The 19,566-nt window shown below is 43.4% G+C and overlaps 1 protein-coding gene across 1 annotated transcript in view; it reads right to left on the bottom strand.

The window, feature by feature from the left end:
- CD96 (CD96 molecule) overlaps nucleotides 1–18,719 on the bottom strand; it is a 28,429-nt gene extending 9,710 nt beyond the window's left edge. The window contains exons 1-7 of the mRNA XM_009993405.1: nucleotides 18,533–18,719; nucleotides 15,701–16,126; nucleotides 12,162–12,271; nucleotides 10,425–10,647; nucleotides 6,013–6,068; nucleotides 2,170–2,260; nucleotides 1,652–1,825 (exon numbers count right to left, since the gene is read on the bottom strand). Of these exons, the coding sequence (XP_009991707.1) occupies nucleotides 1,652–1,825; nucleotides 2,170–2,260; nucleotides 6,013–6,068; nucleotides 10,425–10,647; nucleotides 12,162–12,271; nucleotides 15,701–16,126; nucleotides 18,533–18,719 (1,267 nt within the window). The remainder of the gene's footprint in view (nucleotides 1–1,651; nucleotides 1,826–2,169; nucleotides 2,261–6,012; nucleotides 6,069–10,424; nucleotides 10,648–12,161; nucleotides 12,272–15,700; nucleotides 16,127–18,532) is intronic.
- Nucleotides 18,720–19,566: the final 847 nt, after the last annotated feature.

Below are 19,566 nucleotides of genomic sequence, written 5' to 3'. Positions count from 1 at the left end.
AATCTTTAATTAGGCAAAAGCACTGAGGAACTTGGCTGTGTACTTAAACAGAAGGTAGAACCATTAGCGGGGCTGTTATTTTTAATTATCAGTTCAGTGCTGAAAAAGCTATATTCAGATGCCAGCTGAAATAACATTAAGCACCCCTCAAGGCTGGAGTTTAATTATGATTGGGATTAATTATGATAGATTACATCACCAAAATAATGGTTGTATTTTCTCTGAAGTCATAGCTGCAGAAAGGGGCACTTTACTACCCATCCAGAAACAAGTTTGCAAAACCATTATTCTAACAGCTTTAGGAATTTATAGACACACACAACCCAAGTTATTTTGTTCTCTAATTTAGTCTACCTTCTGAAGCCATGGTGGTAAAATCTTGAGATGAGACTTCGTTAGCCTTATTGTCTGTGAAGGATAAAAAAGAAAAGAAGATTAAAGCAGTTCTTGAAAGTAATTAGGATTTTGTTATAAAGGCTGAAAATTTAGTTTGGGGTTTTTGTCACACTGGGCATCAATATGGCACCTCCACAGAACATAGATGGAATTAATTTAATTATTTCCTTTCTGCCACATTTAAATACATTAACATTTTTATACAGAGTGGATGTACCTTAGTATTAGCATAGCCTGCAGGCAAGAACATATACTACTTTAATTGACAGCTGTCCAATTTGAATATGTTTCTACAAAACTGTAAATTGAGTGAAATGAACCATTTTGGAGAAAAAAATGACCATTTATCTCTCTTCCCTCCAAAGCTATATTTCCAGAGGAGTGAGCTCTGGCTTTTGATGCAATCTTACTTTGTGGAAAAACATAAGGATAAGTGTATCCATAGCCACAAGTGAACACAGCCAACTACAGTGGTCACAGTGGCATGTGATGTACCCATGGAGGCTGCTAAGGGGCCAGCCTTTCAGTTGCATCATCTGTGCAACAAGGCACATACACAATACCAAAAAAATGGGTGTAACTATGAATTTGCACCTGAAGAGGAGGCATGCACAAGACAGTGCTGAAAGAAATCTTTCTGCCCTTCTTCCCAGCCTGTCTGCATCCTCAAAAGTGCCATAAATGTCTGCACTGCCGTGTCTCCTGCTTTCACCAACTCCTTAAGACAGTCTTTCTTCACACTTCCCTAATTGTGTAGCTAATTCTTATAGTAGAAGTTGTAGGGTAGTTTCTCCAATGTCCAAAATGGTTCAGCTGTTTTCAGTGCCTTTTGCAGGTTTCATTGAAGATGTGAAGATGTACAACATAGTCCTGACTCTGAGGGTTTGATTTTCCAGAGAGCTGCATTACGCACAGACTTACTGCCAGGAGTGCTCTGTGAGAAACACATGATTATAACAACTCACTGGTACCATGTGGCTAAGTTAGTGTATTTTTGGGTGTGGGAAGTGCAGCAAGATACTACTGAAACAAACAGCAAGCATCTTATGTTTCTGCAGGAGTTTCTTAGTTCATTTAAAGGCTTGAGCAAAGACCTATGCTAAAAAACCTGTCTGAAAGTTCAAGCTGTGGGGTGAACTTATACAATAACGCTTCCATATTCTTGGTATTCAGTATTTTAAATAATAGAGAATACATGTGTTCAGTGTTCTTAATGGTTTACATTTCAGATGTGTCTTATCTGTGAAAAACGTACCAAAGGAAACAAGTATTTCTGATGAAATATTCCACGTTTCATTCCCAAGGAAGGAAAACAGACACACACAGGAGAACGTCTTATGTTTCTGGTGGGTCCCTTGAAGCATTAGCATTGATCTCAGCTGATAGAAACCTTCACTGTCTTGCAAGTCATCTTGTTCAACAGAAATTTCTTGAGGAAAGACAAAAAAGAAAAGCTGCAAGACTTTCTCATTACACTCCAAACTATAAATGAGAGCTATGCAAAATATTGGTACTGAAAAGCAAGCTGAAATAGCTGCAGGTTTCTTTGCTGAGACACTATCAAAGATTTTGCAAGAACAATGAGGTTATGCCAAACCATTGTTTGCAGCATTGACTGTTTGCAGCTGATCCCTTTGAGGAGATCTCACACTCTCCCCTTCACTTAGACAATCATCAACAGGCTCCCTGTGCCAGGAGCAGAGGAGCAACCATCACTTGTCTTGGGAGACCCTTCTACGGCTGCGTCATCACCCTATGGACAGGTTGTGTTACCTCCAGGCTGCTCCATCAGGCTCACTCCATCCACATACCACACAAGGCTTGGCTTGGGAAATGCCTTCCTCACGACACAGCTCACGTTATGCTGTGGGGCAGAAAAAGCCAGTCATTAGCCTCTGTCACTTCTCACCTGGCTGTCTACTTCCAAAATCCCTTCTGAACAGAGCTTGTTTACTCACTATCCTGCTTGGGAAGGAAGCACTTGCTTCCCCTTTATTGTGTTTCTTTCCACCCCCCTGCCATTTTTCTGGTTGCAGACACTGTTGAATGGGAGCCCAGGGACATCCCCATAACCCTGGGCTGGGTGGGGGCTTATGGGGCTCCAGCACCCTCCAGTCCTGTGCTGTGGTTGGAGAGACGTAGGGTGACACCCAGCCCAGTGCCATAGTGACAAACATCCACACGAAGATGCACTAGAACCAGGAATGGACACAGTGTGTGCACAGAGAATGAGACACCTGATTGCCTTGTAAATCCTCCCTTTGTTAGGCAGATAAAGAGACAAATCCCACGAAAAAGACTGCCCAGCACAATTATATGTTGAATAAACAAAATTAGATACCTTTGTAGAGGGCACAAGACATACGAAGTTGTCAAAACTTACAAGGGATTGCATACTTTAGATATGGTAGTTCTGGCAGTATGCCAGTTTCTCCAAAATATCTGTTTGTGCTCAATTCAGTTTCTCATCAAGCAATAGATGGAAGAGACCTCAAACTCAAGGGTGGATGAAGGGTTGACCACTAGCAGAGTGGGGGCTCTCATCCTCATGCTGCCTGGACGTTCCAAATTACATGTACTTAGCAGTTTATGGCATTAAGAGAAATTGCCTTGCCCATTTAAACAAAGAAAAAAAAAATGTGAAAAAAGCATGTACTACAGAAGCAACACAAAGCCCTCTTGCTCCCACTTTTGAAGAAAGGGGTTCTCACATTTAGTTGAAAGCAAGTTTGATGCATTGCAGCCAGCAGAAGTCAATCATTCAGAGTGAAGACTGAAACTACCCAGCTGAGACTCCTTTTTTTTTGCCATGGTAAGTAACCTCTGAACTCGTAGTGGAATTGCTTTCCTCTCTTTTCTCTTCATTATTCCCTCAGTTCTTCAGGCACTTCTAGTTTCTAATACTTTTATAAATGTTTCCTAAGAAGAAATACAAATCTGATATCCAAAGTATATTTAAGAAAGGGCAGGAAAGATAAGGACAGTAGTCAGTGTTTGTTTGGAGGTGAAGAATGGACAGAGGCTCTTGGAATAACTTCAGTTGCAGAGTGTCATGATAATAGCACACCTTGCTCTGCTCAACAGGACGGTGCAAATAAAAGCCTGCAAAGTCCAACATCACACCCAGAAATACATCTCCAGGAAAATTATACCAGTTTTGCAGAATGAACTAAATTGTGATTTGTCTGAAGCAGGTGGTTATGCGTAATACAGGGTTTTGTTTGCCTACAAGTGCTCTTTCCAAGGAAAACTTTCTTGATTTGGGATGCTCACAGATCAAAAGCTTCAGCCTGGATGGATGAATGCAACAGGAAGTAGAATGCCACAGCTAGCTGCCAGAGTGTCTTGCTGGTCAGTCATACTGCCACAGATTTATTTCATATCAAGTATGTGTTGTACAGCAGACCTTTAGGTTTTGCCATTACCAAGCAGAGACCCTCAAACACATGTGTAACTCAGCTCTAAACAGGGCCTCTCAGACCTTGGTCCAGTCACTCCATCAGTATCTGATTGCTCCAGCAGAGTTCTGCTTGCATCATGGCACAATCATCACCTTTCCATTGACACAGTAGTCCATGTCAGTGCCTTGCTCACTGCCCCTACAACACCTGCTCCTCCCTGTTCCCAGGGGAGCTGTGTGGCAGGCAGGAGCTGCCACTGCCTGGCCCCTCAAAGCAGCATCCTGGGCAGTGGGTGAACTCCTTCAGAGGAGGATTTTAAGCAGTGTGGAGAGGGCAGCTCAAAGCTGCTGGGTGATAGAGGAAAGAGATGGGGAAGATGCTAGCAGATGGGGAAGGGAGCCCTCTGCAACACCATCAGCTCCTCACAGCTCCTCACAGAATCACAGAATTGCCAAAGCTGGAAAAGACCTTTGAGATCATCAAGTCCAGCCTATGACCTAACACCACCACATCAGCTAGATCATTTACCCTCGATGTTTAACCATAGACCTGTAACAGTAGATCCTTAACCTTAGACCATATAATCTGGATGTTTACACCTACACCCTTAAACCTTAGTCTTTAATGCTAGAGTCCTAACCCTGGACAGAATCGTCTCAGAAGATCATCCATAGTCCATAGTCCAACCATAACCTAAATCCCCCTACCATAAATTAAGCTACCCAATCAGTGCTTAAATCATGTTGCTAAACATTCTATCTATATTTCTCTTAAACACTTCCAGGGATGGTGACTCCACTACCTCCCTGGGCAGTTTGTTCCACTGTCTAATCACTCTTTCAGTAAAGAAATTCTTTCTAATATCCAATCTAAACCTCCCTTGGTGCAACTTCAGGCCAATTTCCTCTGGTTCTGTCATTATTCACCTGATGGAAAAGGCAGCTCCTGCCTCCCTACAACTTCTTTTCAGGTAGTTGTAGAGAGCAATAATGTCTCTCCTCAGCCTCCTCTTCTCTAACTAGACAATCCCAGTTCCCTCAGCCTCTCCTCAAGATATCCAATCTAAACCTCCCTTGGTGCAACTTCAGGCCAATTTCCTCTGGTTCTGTCATTATTCACCTGATGGAAAAGGCAGCTCCTGCCTCCCTACAACTTCTTTTCAGGTAGTTGTAGAGAGCAATAATGTCTCTCCTCAGCCTCCTCTTCTCTAACTAGACAATCCCAGTTCCCTCAGCCTCTCCTCAAGAGGGCTTATTCTCCAGACCTTTCACCAGCTTGGTAACTCTCCTTTGGACACACACCAGCAGCTCTACATTCTTCCTGAAGTGAGAGGCCCAGAACTGCACACAGTACTCAAGGTGTGGCTTCAGCAGTGCTGAGTACAGGGGCACAATTACCTCTCTACTCTTGCTGGCCACGCTATTCCTAATGCAGGCCAGGATGCTGTTGGCCTTCTTGGCCACCTGGGCACACTGCTGGCTCATGTTAAGTCAGTTGTCAGCCAGCACCCCCAGGTCCTTCACCACCATGGAGCTTTCCAACCACTCAACCCCAAGCCTGTAGCTTTGCATGGGGTTGTTTTGACCCAAATGCAAGACCCAGCACTTGGTCTTGTTAAGCCTCATACAATTGGCCTCAGCCCTTTGGTCCAATCTGTCCAGGTCTCTCTGCAGAGCCTTCCTACCCTCAAGCAAGGTGACACTTCCTCCCAGCTTAGTGTAATCTGCAAACTTACTTAGGAAGCACTCAATCTCCTCATCTAGGTCATTAATAAAGATATTGAATGGGACTGAACCCAAAAATGAGACCTGGGGGACACCACTGGGACCAGCTGCATCCAACTCCATTCACCACAACTCTCTGGGCTTGGCCAGCCAGCCAGCTTCTAACCCAGCAGAGAGTGTTCCTTCTTCTGATCCTGTCCTGGAGCCTTCCCTAGAGCTAACACAAAGCTGGATTTTGTGAATAACATGGAGAAGCCCTTAGTTAGCTCCAGTTTGTAGCTGCTGAGCCAGTTTACTGCTGCTGGGATGGAATTACTCAGAAGAAGGGGCACAAATGGCTGCTATTAGCTCATCAACCTGCTCGTCACCCTGTGAGTTTGATAATTTTGGAGGTCCCACGTAGGTCTGAAGCAGTTTAGCTTGTCTGGCCCTGCTGAGGTGTCACCGTGGCTGTCACAAGTATTATTCGTGTTTGCTTCAAAATTGCTCACCTTCTGTGTGGTGCCAGCTGAGCCCTCCTGCAAGCTAACAGAGATCTCAGGGTAGGCTGGAAAGCAAACAGAAATGTATTACTGAAATGGATACTGAAGACCACAGTAACAGTTTCTAATAAGACATAATAGCCCTGTTTTGTAAAAAGAGGGGAAATTAGATCCTACATCCATCCACACAGCTAGCAAAATAAAAGCTTTCATGGCTTCTATTTGAGGACAAGGAAGTGGTTTACAAGCATCTATCAGCACCTGCTACCACAAGATCCCCTGTTTATCTAAAGTACTCTTGAGTGGCTTTGCTGGAGAAACAAGCTGAAACCGTCCCATAGTTGTAGCTCCAACAGCAGAGCTACCCTTCCAGGGAGTGCTGAAATAAAACACTCCCTAACTGTTGATTCCTCCAGGTGTCTGCCAGTCAAAGTAATCTACAAAGGTTTCAGCCATTCCCTAAAACACTGATTGATTTTGGGTACCAGCTATTGACATGCTGTTGCCTGAGCAAATGTGTGACAGTGTCACACCACAAATGTTTCCTGCCTTGCCAGAAAGACCAGAGCTCACATCAGAGTGGTGTGTCTCTGGTGAACACATCCACAAGAAATGGAAGGTGTTTTCTTTTGTTTTCACAGCATTTTGATTCTAAGTGCAGCCAACTCTATAGATAAAAGCTATCAAGTACCATAAACCCTTCTAAGTTGGCATTTCTAAATCAGCCACTGGGATCACTGGTTTGTGGCAGTATTAACCGACCTTTTAAGTAAGGACTGTTGAAACTGTCCTAATAGTGAGCAATTCTCAAAAACCTTGGGTACGTTGTGCTTCTGAACCTTAAAACTGGGCTGGACACAAGGACAGCCCCTAGATTACTTAAAAGATCTGTAATACTTTCTCTTTCCAAACTAAATCACACTTTAATCTCTACCATTAAGATAAATTCCTCTCCTCTCCTCTCCTTTCCTTACAATTTTTTTTCTTCAACTCCCACCCCCTAACCCTCCCCCGCCATAACCCTGTAAAGTAATATAGGGTCAGCTCTAGTGTTACAGATAGATTACGCCTTGGAGTGACCTATATTTAATTATCATGGTCTTATGGTTTTCTGTATTTTTGGTACTTTTTTTTTTTCCTTCTGAGTTTTGGGGGCTTTTTTTTGTTTGTTTTGGTTTTTTGTGTTTGTTTTTTTTTCTTGTTTGGTTGGTTCGTTTGTTTGCTTTTTTGTGTATTCTTTCTATCAAAATGTCTTAAGATTTTGTTCTAGTTTCTGCTTTGCCAAAACTGCATAGATGGTAGTGGGGCTGGCAGAAGACAACCATATTTTTCGTATTTAAGAAAACATTTGTTAAACTGGATCATCTAATCTTAGCTGAGAGTTTGCTGGGAGACCAAATAACATCTAATCTAGTCCCCACTCTTCCTGTTGCTTTTTGATGAAAATTAGTATCTTTTTCCACAACTGTATCAGATGCTATCTTCTGCTTTCTCAGAAGGCATGCTTTTGCTGGGTAACTGTTCTGGCAGGCAGCTCTCAAACACAGTTTCAAATGATCTGATACATCTTTTCCATTTAACAACTCAGCCCCTGTTAACAGTTTGACATTCATTTGTCTTGCTAGGATATTTACCGATGGTTTGGGTCTAGCAGAAATTCAGTGTTTAGTATAGTAGTTTCTGCTGCTGCTCTTTTCCTCTTATAAGAGGTGAAATCAATATTTGGCAAAGTTAGATGGGAAAAAGCTATATATTTTCTCAGAAACTTGTATCTAAAATAATTCTGTTCTAGGAAAGAAATATTTTAAAGTATTCCAGTCCAAAAGTTCCCTCTTAAAAAACGGTCTCTTGAGGGAATGCCTGTTTTTACTCAGCCTATCAATACTCTCAACTTCATTGGGATACTTGCTCATCCTTTTCTCATCCTCTCCTGCCCAGCTCTCACTCACGCCGAGGCCACCTCATGCATCTGTGTAGAAGCATCACAGCCACCCTCCAGTCTTGGGCTGTCTCTGCTCAGTCTAGCCCTAAAGTGTTTGTTGGAGGAATCCTGCACAAGGAGTTTTTCCCCAGGTAACAGTAACTTCCTCTCTTTCTCCTTCTCTTCCTCCTCTTCCCCCTCCCACCCATCACAGCACAGTGGTGCACTAGCTGCCTGCCCTCCCTGCCTTGCTTTCACACAACTCGGCCTGTGGGGTTCAAGTGCATGAGTGTTTGGGTGACAGGGGCACTGCTGGCTTGTTGAGAAGGGAAAATCTTCACAGAATCACAGTATTGGTTTGGGTTGGACAAGACCTTAAAGATAATCTATTTCCAACCCCCATTCATGGGCAGGGACACCTCCCACTAGATCAGGTTGCTCAAAGTCCTGTCCAATCAGGCCTTGAACACTTCCCAGGATGGGGCATCCACAACTTCCCAGGTTTCTTTTTGCCTTGGTTCTCTAGGTATGCCATTTCTAATGGCCAGAATGACAGATATAACCAGTATAAAGTACTGTTGACATTGTATAGTCTTATAACCATGCTTTAGATCCTGCAATGGCCATTTGAGATTGGGTCTACCTGCTAGGACATAAATGTTCATTGCTTCATTCCCTGGTCAGCTTTAGCATAAGGAACAAAACAGGTACTGTCATCTGAAGTGGCTGTCCCCAAATGCCAAGTGGATATTGTTGGATTGTTCTGGCTATTGTCTCTACCTGTGCCAGCTCCTGCCCTGCCAGTGCATGGGTGTGTGAAGTGGTGCAGGGGTGGCTCTGGGACATTGGCTCTTGGTTTTCCCTCCTGCTGCAGCACAAAAAAGCTAAATGGAGAAGAGCCAGTATGATGCAATCATAAGCAGCATAACTTCAGAAAACGGTAACAGGAAAGGTGACATAGCATGTGAAACAGTTATTTTACCTGCAAAATACTGGGCATGAAAGGGCTAAGGACACAAAAATGCACTTCCTCCAAGATCTGGATACTGTTGGCCTGAGGTCTGATAGACCTTCCTCAACACCCACCAAAAACCAGCTCTCAGGGAGCCCTTCCACTTAACCCTGCCCTCGGGACACGTGAGAAAGGCTGACGACACAGCACCCCAGTCCAAAGCCAGCTACCACTCACTGGGAGCATCACAGACTGTTCACCACCAAGGGTCATGGTTGATTCCTCTTGTTTGCCTCTCTCCTCTCTTGCACCAATATTCTGCCGTGTCAACCACATGTGAGAGAGTAATTCAGAGAATAAGCCAAATAAATAACCCCTTAGGCTGACAGATAGACAGACCAAGGCGAGATCACCAGCAGGGATGGAGTGGAGGGAGAGTTCAAGTAAGTTAGCATACTAGAACTATTACCTAGGTAACACTGTAACTATTTGACAAATATTGATTTTTAAAAGATTAATATCTGAATCGTGCAAACATAAGAGGAAATTTCAGGTTGTTAACTTCTATTTTTATTTCTCTTGCATCAGGGACCAGCAGCCCCTAGAGACAGGTTTTCCCTGTTTTGTTTTGTTGGTTTTTTTTCTGCTCCCTACTGAGCCTTTCTTTGCATTCAAAATATCAGCTTTGTGTGCCCATGCTGTCCATGAGCTGCAGGCTTCCTTGGGCAAGGAGCTGCAGTAAAGGGACTGTTGACAGACCCAATGTTTAACACCGATTCCTTTTAGGAGCATTGGAGGTACATTTCCCAGACCCACTGCTCTAGAAGCAGAAAACCCAGCCCAGTTTTCAGTGAGCAGCGTTTTTCTGATTCAGCTGTAGCTCAGAGATTGCAGAGTAGTTCCTAAGCCATTAGAAAGGGAACAGAGTAAGCAACAAAGGATGGGGAAGGCTTCCAGCATGAAATGCCTGCACACACGTTTGCGGCACATGGGCCCTACCACGCCTGACCAGTTAGAGACCTCCAGGCAGGACCTCATTTTTCAGAACCAGAGCCTTTGGCCACAGTTGAACACCACAGGCCTTTGAAGATGCAATTTTGCAATGACAGTGCTTCCAAACTACTTTAGCTGCTAAGCAAATTTTTGATGTTTTTCCTAACCACAGGCAGCGTGGTCATTTTGTTATGGTCATTTGGGGCACAAAGATCTTGATGACCAAGCTGCTTACCTGCAAACCGTAAAGTGCCAAGATGAGCGTATGTATTTGGGTGAGATAGGGGCAATGTGCATGCCAGTGGTGTTGATATATGCACAACGGATCTATTTTTGGTGCCAAAAATTGAAGCAATGGTTTCAAATTCTTCCTAAGAGCTATGGGGGTTATTTACTAATATTTTAACTCATTCTAGCTGGAAAAAAGAAAAAAAAAAAGTAAATATGTATATATAAAAACCTCCAGTGTATTTCAAAAGCTATTACCTTCATAACCAGACAGGCATGTTACTTTTCCAAGTGCAATTAAGCAGGCATTTGGCTTAAGTCCCTTACCAAATACTCTCACGGTGGTTCTGCTCTTCTGGACTCTCTCTGAGTGGTACACCACATGGCAGGAAAACACCCTGCCATCATCAGTGATTTTGGTGGGGAAAATCACTAGAGTGTTTTTCAAACCCAGGTGGACTCTTTGCCCATACAGCACACTGCCATTCCTGTATACTGCAGGACAGGAGGGCTCCTTGGTCACAAGTTCCTCTGTCCTGCCATTTTCCTCCTGTGAAAAGAGCAACTCACACATTGGGTGAAGACCAGACCCGCCCCCTCCCCCAATAAAATAAAATTATTTGTAGACCAGCTCTACTCTCACTATGAAAATACTCCTTTGCACCCCTAGCATTGCATAGTAACAAGTGGACATTTGCAACATCTATTTTTGCTCAAATATTTTCTCTCCCAGAACTTCAACACCAATGGTGGTCATCATCTTACCAATAAACTATGGAGTAAATAGCTGTGACTTGTGACTCCTGGTCTCTGTGGCCTTCAGAGAGGGCAACAGAGCTGCTTTCCCACTGCAGCAATCTTTAAGTTATGCTGAAAATGCCATGCCATTAAATAGGACTGAAATTCCAAGAAAATAATTGTTTTTTTAGATTTTAAATAGTAAGAACACAACAATAACAGTTAAAAGTAATCTCCTCTTAGTGCCTGTGTGCCGGCCACACTTAGATATAGGTGCAGCTTGGCACATCCTGGCCATCTGTGCCCTGGTACATATTTGCAAGCTGTGCTATGAATGATGTATGGTGACCCACATACAGTATTGTGTTGACCTTCATTTTCTTTTTCTTCTTCTGCTTCTTTTAGAGTGAACTAACACCACTAAAAATTAGTAGGCACAAGGACGTTCCTTACAAACATTTTAAGAATTTTAATATTAGAAATGTACTACAAAGGGGAGATCTAAATAGATAATGAGCTGGGACGAAAGACTGAAAAACCTAAAATATTTGAAAATTACCTTTAAGAAAACCCACAACCATTACAGTTCCTCAGTGACAACAGGTGAAAATCAACAGGCAAAGCTCAAAGCCACTGCTGGCTAATACTTTACATACTGAAATGAATGCTAAAAGGTTACATTGAAGCATGCATACAAATATTTCTCCAGAAAGTGACATGCAGTACAGAACTATAATGAGCTTTGTATCTCACAGCAAATTGCTTAAAAATAGTTTCTGTGTGGTTAGCTACCTAACTGGGTTCACACATCTTCGGAGAGAATCTGTGACACTGAGGTTAACAGAAACAAAAGTATTACAGTCAGCCTCCTTTTTAAAAAAAAAATTTAAAAAATTTTTCTGCCTTCTATTTTAAAGATCTGATATCTCAATACCCTGTGCGGTAGCCATGAATTTTTTAGAGATACTGAAGTTTCACTACAGTAAAAATCCCTGAAAAATCCAGTGCAAGGAATATTTAAATTCTGTTATATTTGCTAAGTTCTTTGCTGTTTTCCATGAATCTGCTCTGTGTGTACTCTTGAAAAAATTAAAAGCAATTAAGATGGAATTTTCTCTCTTTATTTCTTTAACAGCTATTGATTGTGGAGTCTGTGTTGTAAAACCATGTTAGTACTTTTCCCCTTTATTATTACAGTCCAACACAGCTGATACCTTTTGTTTAGCAGATTCTGTGAGAGCAGTAAAGTCTACCATTTCTATTTCAATCTGCAAAAATACCCTGTGGTTCCCCCTGAAATTTATACCTGAGAGGAAAAATACTTACCACTAGCCATTTCAAAGGATAATTGGACAAATTTTCTGAAGCGGTGTCCTCAATGCATGGAATTTCTAAAGTCTGGTTTAGCTGTACTTCCTTCATGTAGTGCTGCTCCTCTTTTGCCATTGCAATAACAGTAACCAAAAAAAGCCCAAGAAGGAAAATCAGAAACATTGTGTTTATTATGCTTTAAAAACCAATGATGACTAGTCTTTCTTCTGTTCAAGGAACTGGCACTTTTTTGATTGGAAGAGAAGTGTAATTTTCCAGAATTACCCATAAACAGATTTGTCAAGTGAAAGCCCTGCATCTGATTCCAGATGCAGTTTCATGACTTTCATTCACGGTTTTACCTGAGTTATTGGGCAGTTAATAAAAACCTTTGCTTAACTGCAGCATCAAGATGCCTCCTTTTGGAGCTGAGAATAATTGGAAGCTTCAATTTCTCAATTTATTTATTTTTTTTTCTGCAGCAATAAACCTTCACATCAATTTTCTGCACCTGCATTTCCTTTTCCCTGAGGGCATCTGCAGACCTTCTTTTCTCTAAACAATGTGTTCAGCAAGTAGGGCAGGTTAACATTAATTCTGGTTTTCAGGTTAAGTGCTCCTTTTGTTATTCTCCAATCTGCCCACTACCAGAAGCAGGCAACCTGTCAGACTTTCCTTTGTCATGCATTTAAAAAAGCTTTTCAGCATCTCCTCCCTTATCCATGTCCAGTCCAGGGTTCCAGTCCAGCTGTGGAAAGGCAGAATAATGCACTGAACAGAGCCCAGCTGTGGTCCAAACATCAGCATTGTGTCCACGTGTGCATTTAAACAGGAAGAACAGCAGTGATGGCCAGGAGATGCTACAGAGTTCCTTGGTGAGTGTCTTCCTGCTGCAGCCTGCCTTCTGACTTCCTTGGGGGCAGGCATGAGCCCACACCATGGGGAAACTCCTGAACTTTGCTCCCCTGGCTAGGTCTGGCTTGCATGGTAGGACAGAATTGCTGCATGTTTTATTTATTTTTCATCTCGAGGTGAGGTAGGATATCTAGCTGTCTCAGACTGTTACATTATTTGGCAGTGGGGACTTTCTGGTGACTGTAACTTCCTTTATGTCTGGCACCCAAGCACAAAGTGACAGTATCACCATGCAGCCTGTGCCACAGGGACACAAAGAAGGGTAATGCCCAGGGTAATGCCCAGAAGACCCAGCAGCAGAAACATCTCACCTCCACTGTCCCTCAGAAAAAGCAGCTGAGAAGCCAGCTATCACAGAGTGCACAAGCTCTCTGGAGAGTGTGGAAAGGACAAAAAAAGGCCAAAAGAAGCAAATCTATAGCCTGCTCAGGAAGTAAACTACATAGGAAACTTTGCTGGGACAAGCTACCATGCAAAAGTGTCACAGAGGGCACGAGAAGGATGAAGATGAGTAGCCACCCCAGGAGCTCAATATGCAAGCAGCTTCACAGTCATGTGTCCCAGCAGCTTATTTTCCCCTTATCTTTGGTCCCCATCTCTGTCAATAGCCTGTTGACTAAGGATGTTTGTGTTTGCCAGCCCTATGTAGGCCTGCTGCTCTGGGATTTTTGCAGTACCTACAAGTTGAATCCATCTGGATTCACTTCACCTTGATGTAGTTAGGAGCTGTACTCCATTAATGACTAGTACCCTTCTCCATCCTACTCATAGGCTGGATTAAGGTCTTTCACCTTCTTTTTGCTAAAGTGGTTCATTGCAAAAGATCTGGTTACCTTAAAATACCAATCTAGAAGACGAATGTTGCAAACAGAATTTTTTTTGTTCTCTCTAGCAAGCAGTTATCAGTAGCACAGCTTGACACATCATGCAGTTGCTGAAAAAATCCCACAGTGATGCTGAAATGAGCAAGAGCTGCCCACGTTTAACTTGTATACAACAATAATGACATTGAACACAGAAGTATCATGCAAGGGCATCAGCAAAAGGAGCAATGTCTGATTAGCACTGTTACTCTATTAAGGAGGAGACAGAGAAAAACTGCACGAAGAACAGAAGCACGGAGGGTTTCACATGGTTACCGGCTCTGTATGTACCTCACTACTCTCCACTTGATCCAGCCCCTCTGCCCTGTGAAAAGCAGGAAAATTCCCAAAGGGAAGCCTACTGTAGCACACCCCTGTGCAGCAGGTAAAGTGGCAGCTTCATCCTTGGCAGTTATCCAACATGTACTGTTCAAACACATCCATCTTGTATCGGTTGCACAGAGATCCTGGCTCTAATTTCACTTTTGTAAGTTCACCAGGGCAGGGAAGGGCTGCTGGGTTGTCCCTGAGTTGTGCCTCTGGGATAACAGCACCAAAGCGCTTGGAGCCACCACCATGCAGGGGCCATCAGGCAGCAAGGCACCAGCTGGGCTTAAATGTTGCCATGTGTGAGGATTGCACAGGACACCCTCCTGCTGCAGGACCAAGGTCATCCAGCACGGGGAACAACTTCCCTCCTGCCACCTGCCTGGCCTCACAACACAGGCCAAAGAGGAGGTGGGAACGCTGCTGCCCTCTGCTACCTCTAACATCACCTGTGCCCATGACCCTGCTCCTGACTCTTAGACATGTGCTGCATCTGCAACCCTGGGCACAAGCAGAGCAAGCATGTTGGCTTTCCAGCTCTGAGCTGAAACTGTGCTAGATTTGTGGCATTTACTTTAATCCTTCTTGGCTTGTTAACAGACACCTGGATCATGAAGATGTTTGTGGGGTTATCAAATCAAGTCCCCCATGTGCACAACAAGCTTGCCCAACGTCCCTTTCCAGCTCCATCTTCACAGGAGTTTGGACTTTTGCCCTCACTGCTGGCATTAAACAGCTGTTCCTAAAGTTGCTGCAATGATGGCTGCCACAGTTTAAAAATTTGTAGTAAAATCCATTTACATCATATTTAAACCCATTTGTTCTTTTGCCAGAATAATTCAAACATCCTCCCTGGAGTTCACACTCTCCCCTGAGGCTTGCCTACCAAGAGCAGACATGCTGCTTTTCAACTTCCTTTCAGCTGACAGAAACAGCTAAGTCTCTGTTCCTGTGATCCTAAATGACTCCCTGCTTTGCTCCAGTTTGTTTTTAACAGTGGGAACACACATCTTTCCAATGAGCTAACACCCAGCATGCCCTGCAGATGCCAGCTCTCAGTCCCAAGCAAAGGTGTTTTCTCTTTGTGGTGCCCAGTGCTGCGTGCCCACAGCAGCATCACAGCACGGTTTGGAGATCCAGCATTCTTGGTCCCACCTTGTCCAGTCTTTTCTGCAGCACACTTCTCCTAAACAAAAATGTGGAAACTGCCCATCTTACCACCTTTTTTCGCTTTGTAATTTCATACTCTTCCAAACAAATAAAGTTTCCTAATCGTGAGCTAGATAAGAAGAATGAAAGAGTGCCTGGTAAATAGGAAACTGTGTAGATAGTAGCACCATTGCAAATGCCACACAAGTCACCATCACTGAACAAAAGATATTCCTCTATCCTGATACTTCCCCCCACTGCTCGTTACAGAAAATCAACATCTCATTTGTAATCACTTACCGTCTTGTTTGACAATAAGTTGAATTTTTGCAGCCTTTGTCCCATATGGGTAAGTAGCAAAACTGCACTCGTATTGCCCGCTGAGGGAAATGGTAACATTTTTCAGCTGCAGAGCCCACTGACTGCATTCAGACATGGTGCTTGGATTGGAGGAACACAAAGCCTCTGTAACATTCCAGCCACAGCACTTCCTCGTGCTGAAGGACACCGAAAAGTTGTAAGAAGCCTCAGGAAAGCTGAAGTAATGGGTGCCAAAAACGGGGTGATAAACAGCTATTCTGGTCAGCTGGTTGTCATCGATCTTGGACCACTGTGTTTGTATTATGTAGGTGGTGTGTGGTTTTGGGAAGGTGCACACCAGGGTCACGTCAGCACCTGGCAAAGCATGGACCTCTTCTCTTTGCGTAGTGACATCTTCATGCAGGCCTTAAAAATAAATGGGACCATTTTCAGAGAGAGTTATGCTTAAACAAAGATTTCTCCGAAGCCATCTTTGACACGGTTTGGTGCATTAGCCATGGACAACAATGAAGACCCTACAAGAGTACCAATAGGTTTTCCAGGAAGGAACTTTGCAGCAGATCTCCATCAGCACAGACTGAGGTGAGAGAACTGGGAGAGCAAAAGTGCTCTTGTCTGGAAGAGGGTGGGGAGCTGCCCTTGTGCTCATGGGAAAGAAATGGGACCTCTGAAGGCCTCCATGAAAATGAAAATCTTTCAAGTGATCAAATAAAGCAGAAACTGGGCCCAGTTATTCCTCAGTTCTCTTTTTGCAAGAACAAGTGAATTATCACTGCTGGCTAATTCTGCCCTGCACAGTTCCCCCTGCATGTTGCCATTCCCTTCACTGCTTCAACAGAGAAAGCTGCTCTTTTACCTCCACACCATTAAACAGCTCCTGCATGCACCTGAAAAAGTGTCCATTTCAGTGTCAGAGTGAGCTGCCCCAGTATATATGGTTTCTTCCTCAATTAATTTCATAAAGCATGTTGGCAGTCCTTAGTGTGCCATATAAAGGAGTAATGGACCAGCGAAATGAAGGGGTTTTCAACACGAGCCTGTACCGTTTGGTTTTGCTGCTGCTGTAGTAACATTGATTTATATCCCTTTCTCCCTCCTATGAGCAAGAGGCTTGCAATCCCCAAACCCCTGTATGCAGGGTACTGACAAACTCAAGGAGATGAAGAATTTATGGATGGGGGAGTTGTAGCATGACAAGTAATCAATCACACCCACTGAGCCAAACACAAAAAGGCCCTTTTTTTTCAAAAGGATGTGATGGACCCCAGAAATGCAGATGTTCTTAGGTACAGACTCAGGGAAAAAATCCACAACTGTCCTATATTTCCCTAAATACTATTGCTTTCAGGCACATGCGTGTCTTGAGGCTTCCAGTTCTTCACATTTGAGAACTTGTATTTTCTATGAATACTATGGGACCATCATGACCAAGGAGGTGATACTGCCCCTATACTCAGCCTTGGTGAGGCCACACCTTGAGCCCTGTATGCAATTTAGGGCACTGCTGTATAAGAAGGACATGAAGGTGCTGGAGAGAAGGGTAACTAGGCTGAAGAGGGGTCTGGAGAACAGGTCTTGTGAGGAGAGGCTGAGGGAGCTGGGGCTATTCAGCCTGGAGAAGAGGAGGCTGAGGGGAGACCTCATTGCCCTCTACAACTACCTGAAAGGGTAATTGTGAGGTGGGTATTGGCCTCTTCTCCCTAGTGACTAGTGATAGGACAAGAGGAAATAGGATCAAGTTGTGCCAGGGGAGGTTCATATTGGTTATTAGGAAAATTTTCTTTACAGAGTGGTGAGGCATGGGAACAGGCTGCCCAGGAAGCCAATGGAGGCGTCATCCCTGGAGGTGTTAAAAAACCAGGTAGACATGATGTTTTGGGAGATGGTTTAGTGGTTGGGGGTTGCAGGGTGGATGATCTTGAAGGTCTTTTCCAACCTTGATGATTCTATGTCTCGATAAAACATTTTCCTTTATTTTAAAATCCAGTTTGCCTCAGTGATATAGAAAATAGGAACAGCCTATGCCAGATTTTGAGTTGCATCTTACTATGCCAGTCAAATACATGAACCTTTTCCTTTCTTAACTGGAAAAAGGCGTATCCTACAAAATTCTTCTTCCTAGCTGGTAATAAGTACTCCTGCATTCAGCATGATCAGCCTACTGGGGAGGTGGGTAGATGGGGTTGTGTGGATCAGGCTTTTTCTTGTTTTTTTTCTCAGATTGTTTTTGGTTTAAAACCCCTCTGTCAGGGATGCAATTCTCTTTACTCAAGCTTTCTGAAAGTTTACTTCCAGTGACAAACTTGTTTCTCAAGCCTTTAACACAGCACAAAAGGCAGGGTGGGGAAGAGGAAGGGAAGAATCTACTTAAGGGGTTCCAACTGTACAATTTATCCTTGCCTTTCAGTTTTTCAACTCTTCCTCTCTCTGCATACACAGGTATGTGTGTTTGTGTGCGTGTGAGAGAGAGAGAGAGGTATTTTTAATTTGCTTTTTGAAAGCAGTTTTCCTCTTTGCTCATCGGAGACAAGCATGTTACCTTAAATACAGGGTGAGCTCATCTCAGTGATTCTATGATTATCCTGGTGAAAGCAGACTAGACGATTTGAATAACCTACTAGTCAGCAGAAGCCATTTACTCCTTAAGAGCTGCACATTACAACTAGGGTTATTAAAAAGTTGAGAGGAAACAGAAAATTGTCACCAGTATCTACAGCTCGCCCTAGTCAGACACAATAAGCCTGCACATGTCACCCTGCCTCTCGCCCCCTCCCTCATAAAGAACTTAAGGTGTCCTGCTGACACACTTACCTGTAACGCTGGGCACCAAGAACAAGCAGAGGAGGGAGAAGAGCCAACCTTTTTCCATCTTTGTTTGATGAAGCTTTGGTGAAGATGTAGCTCTCTTGGCCTGCTTGCAGCAGTGTCTCAGAAAAGGAAGTCGAACCGGTCTGCCCTGTGCAGACAGGCAGATGTGCAGCACAGTCACACTCAGCATTTTAGCGTGACATCAAAGAAACGCTTCATTAAATGTGAAAGCCTCAGTTTCCTGCCAGAGTGATACAATTAGTACATCTTGTGAAACCTTTTTGTTGAAAACACCACCTATACTGTAAGCCCATGTTCAAGAGTATTCTTTTATTTTTTTCCTCCCTTTGTTTTTTTTTAGATAAGCTCAGAGTAAGCTGATTGGGTTAAACTCTCTTGAAAAAGGTGTTTAAAGTTGAACATGTGGTACAAAGTGTACAAAAAAGCTGACTTTCCCCCCTCTCCTGCTTCATTTTCTTCACGTGTTACTCCAAAATAGCTCAAATACGCTATTTCCACACTCTACACTCCCTATCTTTTAATTAAACTGCAAAATAACAAACCCCCTAAATTAAAAGAGTGAACTGAGAGTTTTCCAGAATGAATGTTTTTTTTTTCATTCTTCCTTAGAAGGAGACTATTAATTATTTTATACTGGCTGAAGAGCTACACCATCACACGTGGCAACATCAATTGGTGCTAGCTTTGGTGTTGACATGTGGATCCTGCCTGTCCTGTGACCTGTCTTCATTGCAGGTCACCTGTAAATCCTTCTGAATTGTCCTTGAAGCATACTGCATTTCCATAAACTGGGCATACACTTGTCAGCAAAGCATCTCATTGCCGACAGGTCTTATGCAAATTGGACCTGCTGCTGGCAGCTTCTCAGAAAGAAACAGAACTGAGTTCTTGCTTATCACACTTCAAAAGAGCAGGGCAGGATACCTCATGTACAGATATGGATGTATATTATCTGCTGGCTCTTCTAGGGATGAGAGGAGTGTTTATTTAGGAATGGGATGAGATACCTACAGCTG

Source organism: Chaetura pelagica, unplaced genomic scaffold (genome assembly GCF_000747805.2).
Source record: "Chaetura pelagica isolate M959 unplaced genomic scaffold, ChaPel_1.0 scaffold101, whole genome shotgun sequence".
Classification (NCBI taxonomy): domain Eukaryota; kingdom Metazoa; phylum Chordata; class Aves; order Apodiformes; family Apodidae; genus Chaetura; species Chaetura pelagica.
This window is presented reverse-complemented; position numbering and strand designations above follow the sequence as displayed.